The 20,591-nt window shown below is 54.4% G+C and overlaps 1 protein-coding gene across 4 annotated transcripts in view; it reads left to right on the forward strand.

The window, feature by feature from the left end:
• ADARB1 (adenosine deaminase RNA specific B1) overlaps positions 1–20,591 on the forward strand; it is a 113,388-nt gene that overhangs the window by 80,707 nt on the left and 12,090 nt on the right. For all 4 annotated transcript variants that reach the window (XM_033127310.1, XM_033127329.1, XM_033127302.1 and 1 more), the window contains exons 4-8: positions 3,724–4,664; positions 8,439–8,553; positions 10,334–10,502; positions 11,051–11,199; positions 12,230–12,398. In XM_033127310.1, coding sequence (XP_032983201.1) covers positions 3,724–4,664; positions 8,439–8,553; positions 10,334–10,502; positions 11,051–11,199; positions 12,230–12,398 — 1,543 coding nt within the window. The remainder of the gene's footprint in view (positions 1–3,723; positions 4,665–8,438; positions 8,554–10,333; positions 10,503–11,050; positions 11,200–12,229; positions 12,399–20,591) is intronic.

Here is a 20,591-nt window from a genome sequence, read left to right on the forward strand (position 1 = left end):
TGGGGCTGTCACTCCTGGTGACGGTCCTGGTGACAGTCCTGGTGACGGTCCTGGGCCGTGACGTGCATGTCTGGACGGAGCGTGTGCCTCCAGGGGCATCTCATGAAGCCACCTGCTTCCCACTAAGTCACGGCCTGCTTCTCGTGATGCTCGCCAGCTTTCCGTCTATACAAACGTCACATAACCGTGGGGATGGATTTAAATAGCTGACCATTGGGGGTGGCAGGGCATAAATTTTCCGTTCAAACACTGTGGATTGTCCCTAAATCCTGAGGGAAGGGGCTCACGTGAGTCTGCTGACCTTAAGCTTCCAGACTTGAATGAGTTAACATTACACCTGGAGGGGCCCGAAACTCACCTGGGGCTTCTCCTTCCCACAGGGTCCTCACTGGGCTGGGGACAGAGGGGCTCGGCCACGCCAGCTTCCCCTCTCAGCTTTGTCTGTGAAAAGTTCACGGAACGTACTTCTCCCTTCTGATTTATCTTTAACCCGGATAGCAGTGCTTTTAAAAAAGGTTTAAAGGCTCCCACAGAAGCTGGGAGCTTGTAGTAAGGGGAGTGCAGCCCTTTCGCTTGATGTCTGACGCCTGTATGTGTGTGTGTGTGGTGTATGTGTGGGGGTGTGTGTGGTGTGTGTGGGGACGTGTGTGTGTGGTGTGTGTATGTGGTGTGTGTGTGGTGTGAGTGTGTGGTGTGTGTGTGTGGGGGTGTGTGTGTTGTGGTATATGGTGTGTGTGTGTGGTGTGTGTGTGGTGTGAGTGTGTGGTGTGGGTGGGTGTGTGTGTGTGTGTGGTGTATGTGTGGGGGTGTGTGTGGTGTGTGTGGGGGCGTGTGTGTGTGGTGTAGGGGTGTGTGTATGTGGTGTGTGTGTGTGTGGTGTGTCTGGTGTGTGTGGTGTGGTATATGGTGTGTGTGTGTGGTGTGTGTGTGGTGTGAGTGTGTGGTGTGTGTGTGTGTTGTGGTATATGGTGTGTGTGTGGTGTGAGTGTGTGTGTGTGTGTGGGGGGGGGGTGTGTGTGGTGTGTGTGTGTGTGTGTGGTGTGTGTGGTGTGTGTGTGTGTGTATGCATGGTACTGGCCTGTGTGCACCTGTTCCCGAGGAAGGACACACAGGCCAAGTGATGAGTGGCCCTATGCTGAGAGCAGGCAGCAGTGACAGCCCAGGTGGGTCCCTTGCCCTGCTCCCCGCCCAGAGCCACCGGCTGAGGCCGTGGATCCCCGAGCTCTGCAGGCAGACGGCTTCATGGTTGCTGCATGGCCGTCGTGGCGACACGAGGTGGGCTGGGCCTTCCTTCCAGAAACCGCACAGGAGACCTTCTCTCTGGTTGAAGCCAGTCCCGGTCCCTGTGGATGGACACCAGCATGAACAACCTGACACATGCTGTTTCAGAAACATGTGGCCCATGCTCTGTGCTGTCACATGTGCGTGGCCTCTGGCAGCCTGGTGGCTGCTGCCTTCAGATTGGCGTCCCCTCCGAGCCCTCTCGTGAGGTCCCCTTAGAAGCAGCCTACGTATCTCCTTGTCAGTCCCAGCTGCCACCTCCGGTTCTGCCCAGGCAGAGTGCGCGCGCAGCTGTCCCCGTCTCCTTGTCAGGACAGCGGGATGTCGTCCACGGCAGTCATCTGCTTGGCTGGAACCGTCCCAGAGTGTAGATCACGTAACTGTCCCACTGCTCCCGGGGTAGCTTAGCCAACAGATAATATTCTTGGAAAGGTAAGCTGCTGCTTCGATGCTGACACTTAGCGATGCCAGTTCTGTACTTCCTGTCTTCTTGGAAGCAACGAAAAATGTTATCGTGATGAATATGCACATTTGTGAAATAAAGTAGCATGATGTGTCAAGAGAAAGCATCTATTTAAGAAGACTTGCGCTAGAGGGCTATCTTTCTCCAATTTTAACATTTCTTTTTCTTTACATAGTAGTGTTTTTAATAAGATGGAGTGTGAGTAGTTTTCAGTGCTTCTGAAGCAAGCAAGAACTCAGAATGTATGCGGACTGTGTCATGGAAAGTGCATTTCTCTTATCATCCCAGGTTGCCGGCCCACTACTGATTGTTTTGTCTCTTAGAGGAAGGCATCAGGGTATTTTGGAGCTTGTAAATACCTGCTTGGTGCACGCGTGTGCGTGGCGCTGAGCGTCTGCACTGCTGGCTGACCACAGCCGCTCCACGCCTGTGAGGTCCCCCTGTCTGCCCTCAGCCTGCCCCGCCCTGCCCTGTTAGCCCTCTGTGTCCTCTAAGCACCCAGACGAGTAACCTATCGAGCTTTTGCTGGAGGATGTTATAAATGAAAATTTAGTGTCTGTTCCGTCAGCTTTGTCAACTGGGAGAAGTGGTGTGTGCAGAGAGCACGTGTCCGTCCCGGCTTCTGCGACAGGACACGCGGATTTCCCATGGGCTGTGTTTAAATCAGGGCCATTCCTTACCTCTCGGCTGGATGATGACAGCCCGGGAAACTGAGAGCTTTCTCTTGGAGTGGCAGCCGGCGGCCCAGACTTCCCGTCACGTTAGGCCTCCATGGGGAGAGCTGATGGAGTGGACAGGCAGTCCTTCTTCGGCTTGCTTAGCGTGATGACAGTCTGCTTTACGTCACATAGTGAAACTAGACCCGCCCAGCATGCTGGGCACTGAAGAATGGCTGACAACTGCCCCTAACACTCCAGTTACTTAAAAGATTTATGGTGGAGTTTTGAAAGCAGTGGTCAGCCTTTGGGTCCCGTGGTCACATCCACAGTGCATGGCGCCCTGTCTCACGCCTGTTCCCCGAGCTGCACACGGCCTGGGGAGACAAGCCAGGAGAACGGGAGCTACTTCTCGTTCTCTTTGTTACAGAGCTTGATAAACTTAAAGGGAATAGTAATTCCCCTTTTTAAAATTAAAATCATATTTATTTTGCCCTGAACTTTCAGAGTTCTAAAATTATCTTTATTAATTGTAAATATAAAAGGTAGGATAACCAAGTTATTCTGGAACTCCATCAAATATGTTTTAAAAAAAGACGAAATTGCCAGCTCGAGCTAGGGAGTCCTAGCCTGCCTGCACCTGCCGTGTTACATCTTGTTTTTATGTAATTTTTCCTGTCACGGAATTAAGAATTCAGACATAAATCAATCCCCATGTATAGTGAATACTAGTGAAAAAGCTGTATTTTTCAAAAATAATTTCTAAAAGGCCAGAGTACTTTACATAATTACATAAGCAGATACCTAAGATTGATCCCTGAGCTGAATCAGATGACTAACATATGGATTGAATGTTTCAAACCTGAAGAACTAATTAGCCTGTATTTAGATACGTGACCTCTTCTGGGAGACGCTGCAATTCAAAGCCCAGTGTGAGAGGGAATGACATGGAACAGACAGAAAATGCTAAACTAAACACACTTGGCAATATTGACATGAGGTCTCCCCAGGCTAATTTGTCCCACGTCGTGGTAAGTTTGAACAAAGTATCTATGTGCAGGTGCTTCAGAGTAGTCTCGTAAAAACTATTTAAAAATTCACCCTTAATGCACCGGCCTTGGTGACAGCGAATAAGAACGGTAGGAGCCATTTCTGAGCAGCAGGTCAGCTCGCCTGTGGCGGGTCAGGCCCACAGCCCCTGGAGCAGAATGTCTGAGCACACATCACTTACCCAGTTACAAAGAGGTAAAGGAATCTATAAATTTTGCATTTACAAGATCCTGCAACGAAGGCGTTGTAAGTTGCTCTTTCTGGGCACCGCAGGTCCGAGCGGCACAGATGCTAAGGAAAACCGCGGTGTGGACAGCGTGCCCCCCGGGGACGGCCACGCTCCGGGGCCGGCCGAGGGCTGCCTGCTCTCCAACGGGGGTGGCAGTGGCGGTGGCGCCAGCCGGAAACGGCCCCTGGACGAGGGCAGCAATGGCCACACCAAGTTCTGCCTGAAGAAGAGGCGGCGGGCGCCGGGGCCGGCCCTGCCCAAGAACGCACTGATGCAGCTGAACGAGATCAAGCCCGGCCTGCAGTACACGCTGCTGTCGCAGACGGGGCCCGTGCACGCGCCGCTCTTCCTCATGTCCGTGGAGGTGAACGGGCAGGTGTTCGAGGGCTCCGGCCCCACCAAGAAGAAGGCCAAGCTGCAGGCCGCGGAGAAGGCCCTGCGCTCCTTCGTGCAGTTCCCCAACGCCTCCGAGGCCCACCTGGCCATGGGCCGGGGCCTGTCCGCCAACGCCGACTTCACGTCCGACCAGGCTGACTTCCCCGACACGCTCTTCAACGGCTTCGAGGCCCCGGACAGGTCGGACGTGCCCTTCTGCATGGGTTCCAATGGCGACGACTCCTTCAGCTCCGGCGGGGACCTCAGCCTGTCGGCGTCCCCCGTGTCCGCCGGCCTCGTGCAGCCTCCGCTCCCCGGCCCGCCGCCCTTCCCGCCGCCCAGCGGGAAGAATCCCGTGATGATCCTGAACGAGCTGCGCCCAGGGCTGAAGTACGACTTCCTGTCCGAGAGCGGGGAGAGCCACGCCAAGAACTTCGTCATGTCCGTGGTGGTGGACGGCCAGTTCTTCGAAGGCTCGGGGAGGAACAAGAAGCTGGCCAAGGCCCGAGCCGCGCAGTCTGCCCTGGCCGCCGTTTTCAACCTGCACTTGGATCAGACTCCATCTCGCCAGCCCGTCCCCAGCGAGGGCCTCCAGTTACACTCACCGCAGGTGAGGAGCCGTGCGCTCGTGCCTCGCCGTGCTCGCACACAGGACCTGGCTTCCTGTCGCTCGGTCCCAGCCAGACACACTGACCAGGAAGTGGCTGCTGGGCAGGCCCTCCTCCACGGTCCTGCGCTCACTGGGGAGCCGGGCCACGGCCAGCAGCGCAGGGTCACCAAGCAGTGCCGTCAGCCCTCCCCAGGCTGAGCCTGCTCCGGAGGACGGCCCCTTCCGCCCCGCCCCACGTGGCCCCCCCTGTGGGGGGGAGGGGAGGGAGGGGTGGCGGGGATTTGAACCGCCGGACTTGCCCGCTCAGGGTATTTTCTTCACGGTCTGGGGACTCTGGGCACAAGAGAAGTGAGGCTGGCCCGTCAGGTCAGGGTGTCGGGGCCCCAGCAGGACTGGCTGCTCTCTGCACCCCAAGGCCAAGGGGCCGTCTACGCAGAGAGTGAGCCCACAGCACCCGGGCGCCCGTGTTCAAGGGGGCGGGGCTCTCAGCACACGCTCCAGGGCCCACCAGGTGCTGGAGACTCTGTACCCAGGATCCCCAACGGACCGGGCAGGCCTCCCTCCTGTCCAGCTGGCGTGGGCAGGTACGCGGACGTTTGGTCCTGGAACACCCCCCAAGATCAGAGTGCAGGGAGGGTGGACTCAGGCCAGCTTCCATGGAGGAGAAAGGGCGTTGAGCTGCCCCTCTGAGCTCTGCTGCTGTCCTGCTGCTTTTCTTGCAAATCCAAAATTCTCAGGTCTATGAAAACCAGCCTTTTAGGGAGACATTCTGACCCTCTTCTCTATTTAGTCCTCTTGTCAAAATATTACTCGGTTTGGAGATAAAATCCATGCTGGTCTGATCAGAAAAGGGGCGGACTCAGAGCTGACATGGGGTAGCTGGTTCTCTCCTAGAAGGACCCGGGAGGGTCACCGCTCCTTCCCTTTGAGCCCAGTAGCGAAACCTCTGTGCAGGTGTCCTCTGGGGCCACCAGTAGTTCTCAGTTTTCAAAGAAGGAAATCTATTTGATTTTGCCTAAAGCAACCAAATGCAGCATCAGCATAGAGCAACACAAAGTATTTTGCTGATGTTTTGAATGAACCCAACAGTTGCTTCTCAGTGGTAATCTCTCAGCCTTACTCATGAGAGCTGTTAGTCCATTTACCAGTTTACAAGTCAGTGGCACTAGTTCCCCAGTGATTTATTTTATTTTCAGGGTTTACTGTTTCTTAAGCTATTTCATCCTGAGTTCAAAGTAGTTCTGATGTGACCTGTCTGCCCTTAACGTCAGCAGGTCACAGGTCAGAGAATTGAAGTCGTGTGAATAGTCTGCCTCCCAGATGGCAGTGCTGCAGTGCAGACAGGACACCACAGCGGGAGGCAGGGTGACGCCCGCATGTGTCACAGCCCACGTCCCCAGGCCGCTTCTGGGACAGCAGTGACCAGAGCCCGGCCTGGGGACGCGGGGACTGTGCAGCCTCACTGGGGTGGGGTGTCAGGGAAGCCTCCTGCAGGGGGGTGCGGTGGGCAGGGCCGTCCCGGCCCCAAGTACTGTAGCTGGCGAGCAGTAGTTTCGGACCTCTGGCCCCAGGCCAGTGAGGCTGGGGGAGAGGAGCTGGACCCCGTCTCTGCTCACAGTGGGCCGCCCCCTCCCCCACCCCTGTGTCTCTCACTAGCTCCGCCCACTAGCTCAGGATGTGACCTTGTTTTCCTGGAGGACCTGGGGTGGCCTTTGCAAAATCAGCCCTATGGCTTTCTTTCTGGGCTCATAGTCTTTGCCCTGGAAGTTTCCAAACGCACAGCTAGACTGGGTGTAACTCTTCACCACTCCCCGAGAGCCCGTGCGGGACTTTGTGGACACCCACGGTCCTGTGGGCTGCGCCTTCATGGTGCTCATGGTGGCACCAGAGGGTTTAAAACCAAATGTGAGCAGAGCACTGTCACCAGTGAGTGACATCGGAGTGGTCTGCCGCGCCTCAGCGCGCTCAGCCCTGAGTGTTGCAGGCGGTGCTGCGGCCCTGTGGCGCTGTGGGTTTGGCTCCAGGAGCATGTGACTGTGGTTATACCCACCCCATTTAGAGGGACAGTCCCATTGTCCCTAGAGAATGAGGTAACAGCCCCTTTAGGGGCAGAAGAAGCCAGGTGCACAGGTGCCCCCATTGAACAGGTGAGTGTCCACAGAAGTGCCCGACCATCCAAGTGTCTCTGAGCTCTCATTCAACTATTCTGCTTTCCTCCGAATGTGGGGATACCCTAACCCCACACGAGACGAAACTTTTATCCCTAACCTCTCACTGCTTTTTCATTCTTTGTAAATTGGAGTGTGTTGTCCTTTATCTGTGACACCTTCCCCACTGTGTTTGCACGTCTGTTTCTGTCTGTGGTCTGACCCTGTTTCCTGTGCACACACCGTACCGTGCACACGTCTGCCAAGTGCTGTGTGGGGCCCACGGACCCCGCCCTGACCAGTTCACTCTCCATGTGTCTTGTGTTGAGTGCTGTCTTCTGGGGCTTGCTGGAATTGCCTGGTGCGGTGACAGGAGGAAAACATCCTGACAACTGTGCTTCTTCTAAATAAGTCATCACTTAGGATTGTGACTTTTCTGTTCATTTGGGGCATGTTTTATTAAGGGCCAAGCTGGGGACAATAGATTTGGCCATTTGGTTGTCAGAACACGTGTGAGATTGGGTGGATGTGGGTCCCACGGGTCTTTGCACAAACGTCCTGCCACGCATCGTTTCCCAGAACCCTGTGGATGCGTTTTATCCAAGATAAATCATGAGCTGTACAAATAAGAAGTGTCCCAAATCTAGCAGATGTGTCTGTTTCTGAGAAGCACTCCTTTTAGGGCAAGTGGCTGTCGGGTCTATGACATAGCAATGGAAGGTTCCAGATGTCATTTAATGCCTTCCCTTTAAAGGTGTGGCCTTGAGGACATTCTGGTATCATTGGATCTAAGTTGTAACTGCCCTGGGGCCCTAGTCAGTGCTGGATACTGAGCATGTGTCCTGAGCCAGGGACCTGTCGTACACGCTGAAATGACCGAGAGGCTTATCCCACAGGCAGTGCCTTTGCCAGGCAGGTGCAAAGCCTACAATGCTTTCATTTGATCACGCTTCAAACTGCCCTTCTCCTGCCCATGACGTTGTGTGTCACGCCCAAGGGCGTGCCCGTGGCCTCGCCAGCCTGACCTGGACACTCCCTGAGAGCGCGGGTGGCAGAGCAGTGGGGGGCGGGAGGCAGGTGACCCCGGGAAGGTACTCACCGCCCTACGCCGGGGTTTGCCTCTTGGAGGGCCGGCTGGTGTGTTGTGGGGATCGGACGGGTGGCATGGGCGAGCCTTACAGGCAGGGGTGTGGGCTCTGGGCTGCCCTGTCCTCGGAGACGTCGAGGGGTCCAGCCAGGGCCTCTCGTGCTCCTGGGACGTCTGTTTCCGAGGAGCGTTTTGGAGGAAACGCACACACGCACACACTCATGCACGCTCACACATGCACGCACATGTCTGCTCATGTACGCATGCTCACACATGCTTACACAGGTACACATGTACACTCACATGTATACACACCGACATACACCTGTATACACTGTCACACATGCATGCTCACACACACACCTGCACACGCACTCACATGCACACATGCTTGCACACGTGTGCTCACACACACATGCACACGCTTGCCACATCGACCTGTGGGAGTCTCCAGAAGAGAAACCACGTGTGCTGTCACCTGAGGGAGAGCACGGCTCGCTGGCAGGCCGTGCGGGCGCCTGACCCTGCTGTGGTCCTCAGGTGTTAGCCGATGCTGTGGCCCGCCTGGTCCTGGACAAGTTCGCCGACCTGACGGACAACTTCTCCTCCCCCCACGCTCGCAGGAAGGTTCTCGCTGGGATCGTCATGACAACAGGTACACGGCTTGATCTATAAAAACCTCTGACTCTAACAGGAAAGCACTTTTTCCCTTCTTTTTCAAAATGTCTGCCATCTGCAAATGAGGGACTGCACTTACACTTTTCCCCTCAGTGTTCATCTTTGCTCCCAGTTCTCATTGTTAGTGTGGACTCCCAGAGTCATGTGAGTGAAGATAGCGGCAGCCTTACTAACTCTCGCTTCCCTTGAAAGTAGGACGTGTCTGACTTAGCAGCGAGTGTGCATGCGGCCGTGTGGGTTTCTGTGTGACTACAGAGGAGGGGGAAGCTCTGGCCAGCGTTGGAAACCCGCGGGCAAAGGCACGATTTGGGACGGCAGAAGGAATCTGTTAAATCTGTCTACAAGTTCCCAGCAGTGAAAGGACCCCTCCCGAGTCCTCTTCCCACAGCCCAGGACTGGGCCCTCGTGCTGCAGCTCCGAGGGTGACTCCTAGGAACGGAGCCACAGCCTGGCATGCGCCTGGACCCCTGGCACACGGCGGGGGCCCTCTCGCTAGCAGCGTCCATGGTCACGCACAGAAAGCTGGCCCTGGCGGCCAGGGAGAGAGGAGCTGGAGTGGCCGTGTGTCCACACCAGCCAGCCGGGAGGAAACCTGCCCTCTGTGTCCTCCTCCCCGAGGTTGCTCTCTGTCCCACTGGGGGAAGAACATGATTCCGGAATCCTTGGCGTTGACTCCCCGCTTACGCCCTAGAGAAATGTGACGACTGTTTAATCAGTGTCCTCCGTCTGCCGTGACATTTGCTCTGGCCCAGGCAAGCATGTGTCTGAGGGATGGGATGAACTCTGAACACCAGCTTGGCTGTCAGGTTTTTCTGATGTGTGCTGCCTGTGTTTTCCTCCCTCTTCCCTGTCTCCTGACTGTTACTTGTTACTTAACTGACTACAGCAGTTCCCAGGGATGCACGGCCGCTCAGCTGCTCGAGGGAGCTGATGGGTTGTCACCAGCTTTCAGACACCTTGGAAGAGGCATGCACCTCATGGCAGCATTTGTACCTCAGTGTCGATTTTACTTGGGACCACTGCTCTAAGCCACAATTTACGTCTGCAGGCAGGACCGCGTAGCAACTGGCACGTGGTTCTGACCTCAGACAGCTGCCAGTGGTTGAATGCCTTGGGCAGGTTATTAACCTCTCTGCCTCAGTTTCCTCATCTGTAAAACGGAGACAGTAGTAGCATGCACCTCAGAGGCCGTGGGAATGAAGGGAGAACGCCTTACCTGGCAGGCCTAGTGCCATCACGTGGTTCCGTAACCAGTGACATTCAGGGTCTTTGCAGCATGTCTGTTGACAAAGTATTGTCACAGTGGTGGTTCTCTGGGCGTTCCCATGCTGAGAGTGTCCCTCCAGCATGGTGACAGATCCCTAACAACGCGCTGAGTTACTTGTTTTCCTCCTCGTCCCTCTGCTGTGGGTAACCCTCCTGACCTCTCTAGTGCTTTGACGCTGATTTCCAGATTAATGAGCAGAACACATGGTCCACCTTCCCGTGCTTCCTACCCGTGTCCAACGGGGAACATTCAGGAAGAGGCAGGTGCCTTCCAGAGGAGGTAACCTTGGGTGGAGAAGCTCCATGCTGAATAGTGAGGGTGCGAGCACCCAGGAGCGTCGCCCAGCACGCCCTGTGCAGGCCTGAGTCTGCCCAGGTCAGGCAGGCGGTGCAGCTGTGAACACGAGCGTGTTCTCTGCAGCTGGAGGCACTGAGGATGCTTGTCAGGCATGTGACCATGATGCAGATGAGGGGCGTCTCTCGTTTTTCAGGCACAGACGTCAAAGATGCCAAGGTGATAAGTGTTTCCACGGGAACGAAATGTATCAACGGGGAGTACATGAGTGACCGCGGCCTAGCTCTGAACGACTGCCACGCGGAGATTATAGCTCGGCGGTCCTTGCTCAGATTCCTCTATGCACAGCTGGAGCTGTACCTGAAGTAAGTTTGGTGAGGAGATAAACCGAGAAGGCTGTTTCAGGCAGTCTTCCCTCCCCCGCCCCATCAAACCTCTCACGGGACGATTCTCCAAGCAGTAACTTTGTCAGTGACACTGGGGTTGGAGCCCGTTAGCACTGGGATTGGCTAAATTCCAGCACGCGCATCCGGGTCGCAGGCCTGTGTTAGACCCCGTGCTTTTGTTCCAGGCGCTGGGATCGAAATGGAGCTCAACAGCCTGGTAAACACAGTGGTTTGTATTCTAGTCACTGTGCCCCAAATCAGCCCATCGTGTGTGTAAACTGCTTTTCCTCTCAAAGCCAGTTCTCTGCATAGCCATTGTGTCTGAATCAGAAATGAGAAGGAAAGAAGTACTTGCATTTCGAGGACGTGCCCATCCGTTGTTAGCGACAAGAGCAGTGTGGAGTATCGGGACATGGAAGGTTCCAGTTCATGCTCCTGCTTGCCCTTGAGAGCCACTTGGAGCCAGACAGACTGAGTTTTGACTGCACACGGCTATAAAGTTAATTTTGCAACTTACCTCTTTTCAGTAGCAAAGATGATCAGAAGAAGTCCATCTTCCAGAAGTCCCCGCGAGGGGGCTTCAAGCTGAAGGAGAGCGTGCAGTTCCACCTGTACATCAGCACATCACCCTGCGGGGACGCCAGGATCTTCTCCCCGCACGAGCCAGTCCTGGAAGGTACGCCCAGGTTTCTCACGAAAGGTCCTGCTTACGTAGTCACAGACAAAGGAAAAAGCCTGCGTGATATCCTTTGCCCTCTTTAAATGTCAGCCTTGAATGTGGATCTGATAGGAGTAGATAAAAGCACGAGGTTTTTCTTTTCAATGACTAATTTAATTAGACAATTTTAATGGATGAAAATGTTGATCATAATAAACATGCCAAGTAATCGGCATAGAATGAGGCTTTCAGATCGAAATTGTTCTCAGAACGTAAATTGGGAGAGCATGTACTCTAAATCAGACAGGTACATTACCCTCCATGTCTCTGAGCAGCTTAACGTGTCATTGGAGTATCTGGCTGAGATTCCAGAAACACGTTCGGACTAATGAAAAGGGAGACCCCACTTCTGTCATATTTCTCCCACCCTTCTTTGCATATGAGTTAGTGCTTTTGTTGTATTCGAATTTGTGTCCACATCTCTTCTCCCAAGCTTAAGCGTTATTTATTCCAAATAGAATGTTTGATTGTATTAATTTTCTTGATTATAAAAGCAATACACACCCATTGTGGAAAATTGCTAAATATTTTTAAAATATAAGAAAGAAAATGTAAAGCACCCGTGTTCATATGATGTTTGCATGTGCTTCCTGTGGGCTTATTTCTGCATCCTTATAGATTTCTTTTTGAAAATTAAAAAACACAGGAAAAAATATAACCAACAGTCAAATATCCATCACCTAGAATTAGCAAATGTTAGCATTTTGTCCTATTTGCTTCAGCTCAGTTTTAATGATAGAAGTAAATCATTTTGGTTGAAATGATTTATGTCCCCAACACCTAAGGAGATCTCTTTCGTGACTTTGGCTTGTGTTATAGCTTTGCTGTCCAATTTTATGTTAAACTGTACATGTACCCAACAGACACAGAATAAACACGTGGGCATAAACTGTGTTTTAAATGTGTAGGGTGTTGTTAGATGTGCTTCTCAGTGAATGAGATGGATGGTGGCCTACCTGTAGGTCCTCACCCTGTTCTTCTCTCTCAGAACCAGCAGACAGACATCCAAATCGGAAAGCCAGAGGTCAGCTGCGGACAAAAATAGAATCTGGTGAGGGGACGATCCCGGTGCGCTCCAATGCGAGCATCCAGACGTGGGACGGGGTGCTGCAAGGGGAGAGGCTGCTCACCATGTCCTGCAGCGACAAGATGGCACGGTAAGGCCCTGCCGCCGCCCCCTCGCCCTGCCAGTCACCCTGCGGGCCCGCCCCCTCGCCCTGCCGGTCACCCTGCGGGCCCGCCCCCTCGCCCTGCCAGTCACCCTGCGGGCCCGCCCCCTCGCCCTGCCGGTCACCCTGCGGGCCCGCCCCCTCGCCCTGCCAGTCACCCTGCGGGCCCGCCCCCTCGCCCTGCCGGTCACCCTGCGGGCCCGCCCCCTCGCCCTGCCAGTCACCCTGCGGGCCCGCCCCTCGCCCTGCCAGTCACCCTGCGGGCCCGCCCCCTCGCCCTGCCGGTCACCCTGCGGGCCCGCCCCCTCGCCCGGCCAGTCACCCTGCGGGCCCGCCCCCTCGCCCTGCCGGTCACCCTGCGGGCCCGCCCCCTCGCCCTGCCAGTCACCCTGCGGGCCCGCCCCCTCGCCCTGCCAGTCACCCTGCGGGCCCGCCCCCTCACCCTGCCAGTCACTCCGCGGGCCCGCCCCCTCGCCCTGCCGGTCACCCTGCGGGCCCGCCCCCTCGCCCTGCCGGTCACCCTGCGGGCCCCCCCCCTCGCCCTGCCGGTCACCCTGCGGGCCCGCCCCCTCGCCCTGCCAGTCACCCTGCGGGCCCGCCCCCTCGCCCTGCCAGTCACCCTGCGGGCCCGCCCCCTCACCCTGCCAGTCACTCCGCGGGCCCGCCCCCTCGCCCTGCCGGTCACTCCGCGGGCCCGCCCCCTCGCCGCGCCGGTCACTCCTGCTGCTTTTCAAACTAGCTGGGTTTTGTCCCCATTCCCCACTCCAGGTGCCCTCCTCCCCTCCCCCCGGATTCTTTGAAGGACTAAGGCTCTAGAAAGGGGCTCCAGGGCGCCCGCGAGGGGACAAAGGTGGGCCTTTACCCAGGCGGCTCTGGGCCTCCCACTGCAGTCCTCTAGAACAAGCATCTCAGTGCTTATCACTGTTTTAGTATGTGGGTTTCTGGGTGAACCGATGTGCTTCACGGTGACATTTTAAAGCAGTTTGCTCCCAGAGAAAACCGTTTCCTCGTTCGTTGTAGATGCCTCTCGATGATCCTGCTCACCCTTCAGTCAACATTTTGGGTCACTGGTATTTACATTTTAGAAATCATGCGGCGCCATCACTGGCGCTGTGTTGTGCTCCGAGCACTGAGCACCCAGGGGTGGCAGGGCGAGGCTGGGCGCGTCCCTGAGAAGGGTTACTATTTCGGAAGCCTGCGGTCCACTCAGGTTGTAGGAAGCACGGTTTCTTCAGACACTGGTCTCAGGGCAGCAGATCTTTACCCTTTAACAGATGTTTACTGAGAACAAGTAATGAGCAGATGGTAGAAAGGCGTGTAAAATGGAACACGTCCTCTGTCTTCAGAGCTCTCCGTGGCCGTGGCGAACGACCCCTGACCGCCCTTCCCACCGCCTCAGAGCTAATGCGCGTGCGTGCACGTCTTCTCAGTTGGGCTTGAGCCTGTGTTGATTTTCTCTAATGCGTCTTGTCAGGGAATCTCAGGATGGAGCCGCACTCATCCTGCACTGTGGGCCACCCTCCCACCCCGACCCCCCAGCACAGGTGCCTCCAAGATGTGTCTGCTTATTACGTGGCCTTCGCACCCACCTCCCGTGTGCTTTCGTGTGTGTGTGTGCATGTGTGTGTCCTTGAAAAATACACAGTGGTGTCACTTTGGGTTGTTTGTGTGTGTGTGGTTAATTTACAGAAATGGTATTGTCTTTCAATCCCATTCGTATCTTGTATTTTCATTCAGCCCCGGGTTTGGGGGACTGTCTTTGACGCTGTAACGGCAGCTGCTGATGACGACTACTTCATAGTCCTGGGCTATGCAAAGTCCGATCCCTAAGGAGGGAAACTTGGACTTCGTCCAACTCCCTCTGCAGGGCGGCCTTGGACTCCCATAAACACAGGGCACGACAGGCCTTTGCTGTCCAGGAGTCACACGCGTGTGGGACTTCACAGAATCCCATCACATGCACGCAGACGGTCATACCAGCTACACTCACACCAATAGCGCACGAGGTTAGCGCCCCATATTTTTAAACAGCTGTCTCGTGGTTTTAGTGGATGTTTCTCTTCTCACCAGGAATGTCCAGCATCTCAGCCACACATCTGGCCCCTTTGAATCACTCATTTGTATCCTTTCCACTTGTCTTTGGACCTCAAGCCTTTTCCATCTGGATCTACACAAGTTCCATTTATAGTTTACATTGTAATCCTTAATAGTTTGAGATGATTTCGTGTCTTCTCCACAAGTCCAAGCCCGTGTCTTAACTTTATACCAACTTTTATTGAACGGAAACCCCTAATTTTGATGTAACTTTATCCATTAATTTGTCACCCTGCGATCTGTTCCTTTAGGAGCTTATTTAAGAAATTCCTCCTCAGATTAATGGCATAAAAAGATTCTCCTATATGTTTTTCTAAAACCTTTATGATTTTACTTTCACAGCTAAGCCTTGAATACATTTGTATTGTAAGAATTAGCTTTATCATTGTAATATAGTGAGTCAGTTTTCCCTGTACCATCCATTGAGTAATCTCCATTCCCTCACTGATCTGTGAGGGCACCTCTGTCGTATGCTCGGCTCCCTTACGACGATGGTTCTGTTCCTACACTCCCGATTCTGTATCGGCCTATAGGTAGCTGGAGTTGCACAAATTTTGTGGTGTTTATTATTCTGACATTTTAATGTGCTTGAAGTTCTGGTTGGATACGATTGACATTCTTTATTGTTTTTTTCCAAACTCTTGGTAGCTTTTTATGAACGTTTGTTCTTCTGTGTATATTTTATAATCAGCTTGTCAAGTGTCTCCAATGTCTTCCTGAGATTTGATATGGAATTGCATTGAAACTACAGATTGAAATGGAAAGAATTGACATAAAGTTAAATCCGTCCATCCGTGAATATCATGTTAGGCAGTTTTTGACAGATGAATCCCTAGAACTTTATACTTTCTGTGTTAGTGTGATAATTATCTTATCTGCTCTATATTCTGTATAATTAATTATTGCTAGTGTAGATAAAACCACTGATTTTTTTTAATTGTAAAAAACTATAAAATTTACCATCTTAGCCATTTTTAAGATATTTTTATGAGCAGTTTTAGATTTATAACACAATTACGACAGAGGTTCAGAGAGTCCCATGTACCCCTCCCCCACACACTTGTCAGCACCCCCACCAGATGGGGCACTTGTCACGACTGATGAACCTACAGTGACCCATCATCACCCCGAACCCATAGTTTACATCAGGGCCACTCTTGGTGGTGTTCTTCTGTGGATTTTGACAAATGTGTAGTGCCCTGTACCCAACCTCCTTTGTAACGTCCAACACTGGGTGCAGTCCAGGTGGCCCTGCGTAGTGCGGGATGAACAAAGGGCGGTCTCTCGGTGCAGTGGAGCACCGCTCAGGATAGAAGAAAACAGAATGAACAGTGATGCAGACAACGTGGCCAAGTCTCAGAACACTCGTACTCATGACGACTGAAAGCACCCAGGCCAAAAACACATTCCCTGTGTGGTTCCATTTAGGTAAATTCCTGGAAAATGCAAACAAATCTACAGAAAAGCAGCTCAGTGGTAGCCCAGGGTGGGGCCAGAGTAAGAAGGGACAGTAAGGAAGGAATGGAGCAAGGGGTGAGGACACTTTGGGGTAATGGTCTCCTGGGTGTGTGTGTCAGAATTGTCCCATTGTGTGCTTTAATGTGTGCGATACACTGCATGTCACCTGCACCTCGGGGACGCACAGAAGGAGGGACTGCAGTGGGGTTTATGAAATGACCATAAGGAGATGACAGAAGCACCACAGCCAGTGGGTTAGAAAGAGAACAGCACAACAAACCCAGCTAAGGAGGAGGAAGGAAACGAAGATTCACAGCGAGCAGTGACTCTACCCAGTGTCAGGTCTTTGAAAAGGAGAATGAAATGGACAGAACTCTGGCAGGTCTGAGCACGAGCAAAGGTGGAAGGCACGGCCGAAGTGTGTTGGAAACGAAGAGGGGAGTGAGGGGCCCGGCAGAGACTAACCTACTGACCTACGCTGCGGGTCATTCTGATGACGGTGCTGGCCGGTCCTTAGCAGTGTTCGAGCTGAGATGAAATTAAAAACATTCTGGAAAAGGGTACCTTCCTAACATTGACTCAGGCATAGGTAGAAATTTTGAATAGAATTATAGCCATTTAAAAAATTAAACCAGTCACCTTCATACCCCCAGGAAAGAAAGAATTGAAGAAAATCAAAGAAAGGAGGCAGCTGTAGAGAAAGAGGAAACTGCTCGCCCAGATGGGTTTGACACGAGTCTCCACATCACTGGGGGGCCAGTTCTTATATCATCTTTCCTGGACATTACAAAGCTAGGGAAATGTGTGTCCCCAGCTCACGTTCTGGGATTATAACACCTTTTCCCCCAAACAAGACAAGGACAGTAAAGGAAACAGAATGACAAGCCGGCCTCAGTTATAAAACACACAGAACCACACTTACACGACCTGCGCCAAGTTCAAACCAAACCCAGTCACGTATTCTTAATAGTTCAGTCAGTTCCTCCAAATCTGTAACTTGAATGCAGTTGTAATCGAAACCTCGTCATTTTTCATAGCACTTGAACATCTTACGCCAACCCTCAGGTGGAAAAGGAACCCTGAGTGTGATCAGCAGAGGCAAGTGGCACATTGTCTGGAAGGAGAACCGTGGACACATGACGCCCCCTTAGCATGAGGTTCGCCTACAGACTAGATGGAAGTGTACTTCTCTGTGTCAGAAAATTCCGTTCACAGCAGGTTGTCCAGAGGCCGGTCCCGTCCTCCTGGTACCTTCTATGTGCAGGGTCCCGAGTCCTGGGCACAGCCAGGCCCCAAGCATCGGGTCTGATCCCCAGCAGAGGGCGGGAGCACAGGAGGGGGCCACATGGGCATGCCCCCAGCCCACTGGCCCGTGCCACCTGGAACAGGGGACCGAGGCTCTTGGTCTGAAGATCGGGGGGAACACAGGGCGCAGCCGTAGTCTCTGCTGCACGTGGGGCGCGTGAAGAGATGAACTGGTGGACAGACAGTCCTGGCACGATGGACAAAGAAAAGCGCGGCCGCTACACAGCACGGGGCGTACGTTCCAGACAGATCAGGACCTGGACGTGGAAAGTGGTACCTGGCAGTTTTATGGCTTCCATTTCAGCAGGATCCTTAAACAAAGCATGGGAAGCCCACATTATTTTAAAAACATGAATAAATTTGACTAAATTGAAATTTTAAAACTTACTTACCAAATGCCCATATAGTGGACAGGAAAACCCCACACTGGGAAGAGATTCTGACCCCTAAAACCAACCCAGTGAGCACCCGGATGATAAAGGGAACCGCACAGCTCGTCATGCAGAGGGCGTGGCCGGGAGGGCGTGGCCGGGAGGGCGTGGCCGGGAGGGCGTGGCCGGGAGGGCGTGGCCGGGAGGGACAGGCCTGTTCCACCTCTCGTCTGAAATGGGGGTCTCACACATGCACGTAATTATGAGTCAAAACCCACGGATGTCACCCCTCGATCTGTGTCTGTCACTGTTTGCGGATGACACATCATTGCAAGGACAAAGCAAAGAAAAGCCAGGAGGCAAGATCAAGGAATGGTCCTAGAAGGGACAGCGTGGGGCAGCGGCCACTGCCGGCCCCTCCGACGCCAGGCATGTGGGCGCCACACCATGCAGTTTCAGCTCTACGAGTCACGGATGACGCGCCCGGAGCCAACGCAGCCCCGCCGGCTCCGGTGTCGGCTGCCCAGGTACCCACCCTTCTCCCTGACTTGGCTGCAAATTGGGGGTTCTCTCGGCCCCTCAGGTTCAGTAACAAGCTACAACAGCTCACAGAACTCCGGGAAAACAGTTTATTCATTTACCAGTTTATTGTAAAGAGCACAACTCAGAACAACCCCATGGGAGAGGCGCCCAGCAGGAGGCCCTGGGCGAGGGGAGCTTACCCAGTCCCAGCGCCAGCCGCCCAGCACCTGGGGTTCACCAGCCCGGAAGCTCCGAGTCCTGTGGATGGTGGGTTTTATGCAGATTTCCATCATGTAGCCACAACTGATTGAATCCTTGGTCATTGGTGATTAATTTAGTCCCCAATTCTTCTCCCCTTCCCGGAAGTGGAGGGGCTAGAAATTCCCTGCTCTAGTCACCTGATGAGTTTCTTTGGTGACCAGCCCCCATCCACCTAGAGTGACCTCATTTGCATAAACTCAGGTGTGGTTGAAAGGGGCTTAGTATTCAATGTCCCACCAGGACAGCATGGCCCACAAGCAGCACTGGCCTGGAAGCCAGGAAGTTGCCCGCTGGCTGTAGTCCAGTCCTGTCCTGGCCCAACGGTGTGACATGAAGAGCCTCCTAAGGGGCCGTCCGGAGGAGAGGCTAGTGGGCAGCTGGCGCTGGATGACATGACCTGTGTGTCTTCCAGAGGGACAGAGCTGTGTGCCAGATACCAGGGCCTGAGGGCGGGGGGTGGGGGCAGGCTTGGGAGTGAGGGCCACCGTGGGCTGGGGGTGGGGCGGGCGGTGCAGTGCTGCTGCTGGGGTCACCAGGCACTGTGGATGGGCAGTTTGGTGGTGAAGGTGCACGACCCCACCCCTCGCCACGGATGCAAGGGGCGCGGTGACGAGAGTGAGGTGACTGCAGCTAGCGCCCCTGTGCTCAGGGATGCGTGGAGCTGGGGGAGGGGGAGGGGGCGGGGGCACCCCTGAGGGCAGGCAGCTTGCTTCCTCGGAGCTGCTGTAGCAGGGGTCCACCCCTCTGTGTGCACAGGCCCGGAGGGGGCAGCTCTCGTGGGACGGGGGGCTCAGATGAGCCCTATGGAGGCTGTGGGTCAGCTTGCCAGAAGTGGGGCGCTCTCCAGTTGGTGGGGGGCATACCAGGCTGTGTGTGTGTGGTCCCAAGTTGGAAGCAGGGACGACCATGAGGGAGCTGGCAGTCACTGAACAGGTCGCGACAGTCCTGGGCCAGTTGTCCCTCCTGTGACTGCTCTGGCCGCTGTCAGGCCATCCACCCAGCCACTCAGAGCTGGGCACTTGACAGACCCCCCCACAGACCATCGTGACCGCACTCCGAACCCCGTAACCTTGTCCTCCAAGAAATGAGGTCAGGAAGAGGACCTAAAGGCCTGCTGGCGGCAAGCACGACAGGGCCCCCTTCCTTACCACCTAAGTGCTTCTTCCCAGTGTGACCCTAGCACCTGTCACTGGCAAACTGCCATGGACCCTGCACCCTCCTCCACAGTGGGGCCGGCAGGGAGGTGGGGCGACATGTGGCAGGCACCCATCTGTGCCAAGTTTCCCATCTTTGCAGAGCTTTACCTGGGGACATTTGGTGGTCTAGAGCCTGGCTGCATCAGTGCACACCCCTTGGCCGTCTCTGGTGTCCCTTGGCCGTCACTGGGCCTTTTTGCTCCGGGTGCAGCGGTCCTCCTGTTCTCCATAGTCTCAGTGGGGAGCCTGTCAGCAGCGGTGTGCTGTGCACCCCACTTCCCACCCAGGCCTGCGCGGAGCAGGCAGAAGCTCCTGCAGTTCTCTGATGGAGCATGTGTTCCAAATTAACGACTCGTAACAAATAGAGGTTTCTGCAAGATTACTGTTTTAAAGTTGGCCCCAGAGGATGAATTCAGCTTAAAGATGGCCTAAATCCACACACATGCTTCTCAATTTATATAGAAAGGGTGCCCTGTGGTTTCGTGAGCATCGGATCATTTCATGCTTTTCTGTGTAAGGTAGGAAAACCTGTGTTTTAATGGTTTAGAGGGCGTCGTAGGAATCGGACGGTTTGTCTGCCCAGCCCGTATTTACTGACCTGTATGTGGCAGGTGCACACTCTAAGTGCTGGGACAGACCAGTGAGTAAAATGATGAGTCCCTCCCCCGTGGAGCTTAGGACTGGGGGTGGCTGGGGGCACAGGTGATAAAAACTAGAGCCCTGAGAAATGCAGGAAGTTAGCAGTAGGTCACCAAGAGGGGCTTTCTGCAGAGAGAGCTGGGGGGACGGTGGTCGGGGGCTGTCCAGGGACTGTGTTCGGGCTGACGGGTCTGAGGGTAGTGGCTGTTGTGGGAGAGCCGGGAGCCTGGGAGGTGCCTTTGGGAGGGAAGGATGGAGGAGGAAGCCAGGTCAGGTCAGACAGCTGGGCTGGCCGCTGTTGGAATGAGAACACGGAGTGTTGTGGGGGCCTGCGC

The sequence above is a fragment of the Rhinolophus ferrumequinum genome, chromosome 2 (assembly GCF_004115265.2).
Source record: "Rhinolophus ferrumequinum isolate MPI-CBG mRhiFer1 chromosome 2, mRhiFer1_v1.p, whole genome shotgun sequence".
NCBI lineage: Eukaryota > Metazoa > Chordata > Mammalia > Chiroptera > Rhinolophidae > Rhinolophus > Rhinolophus ferrumequinum.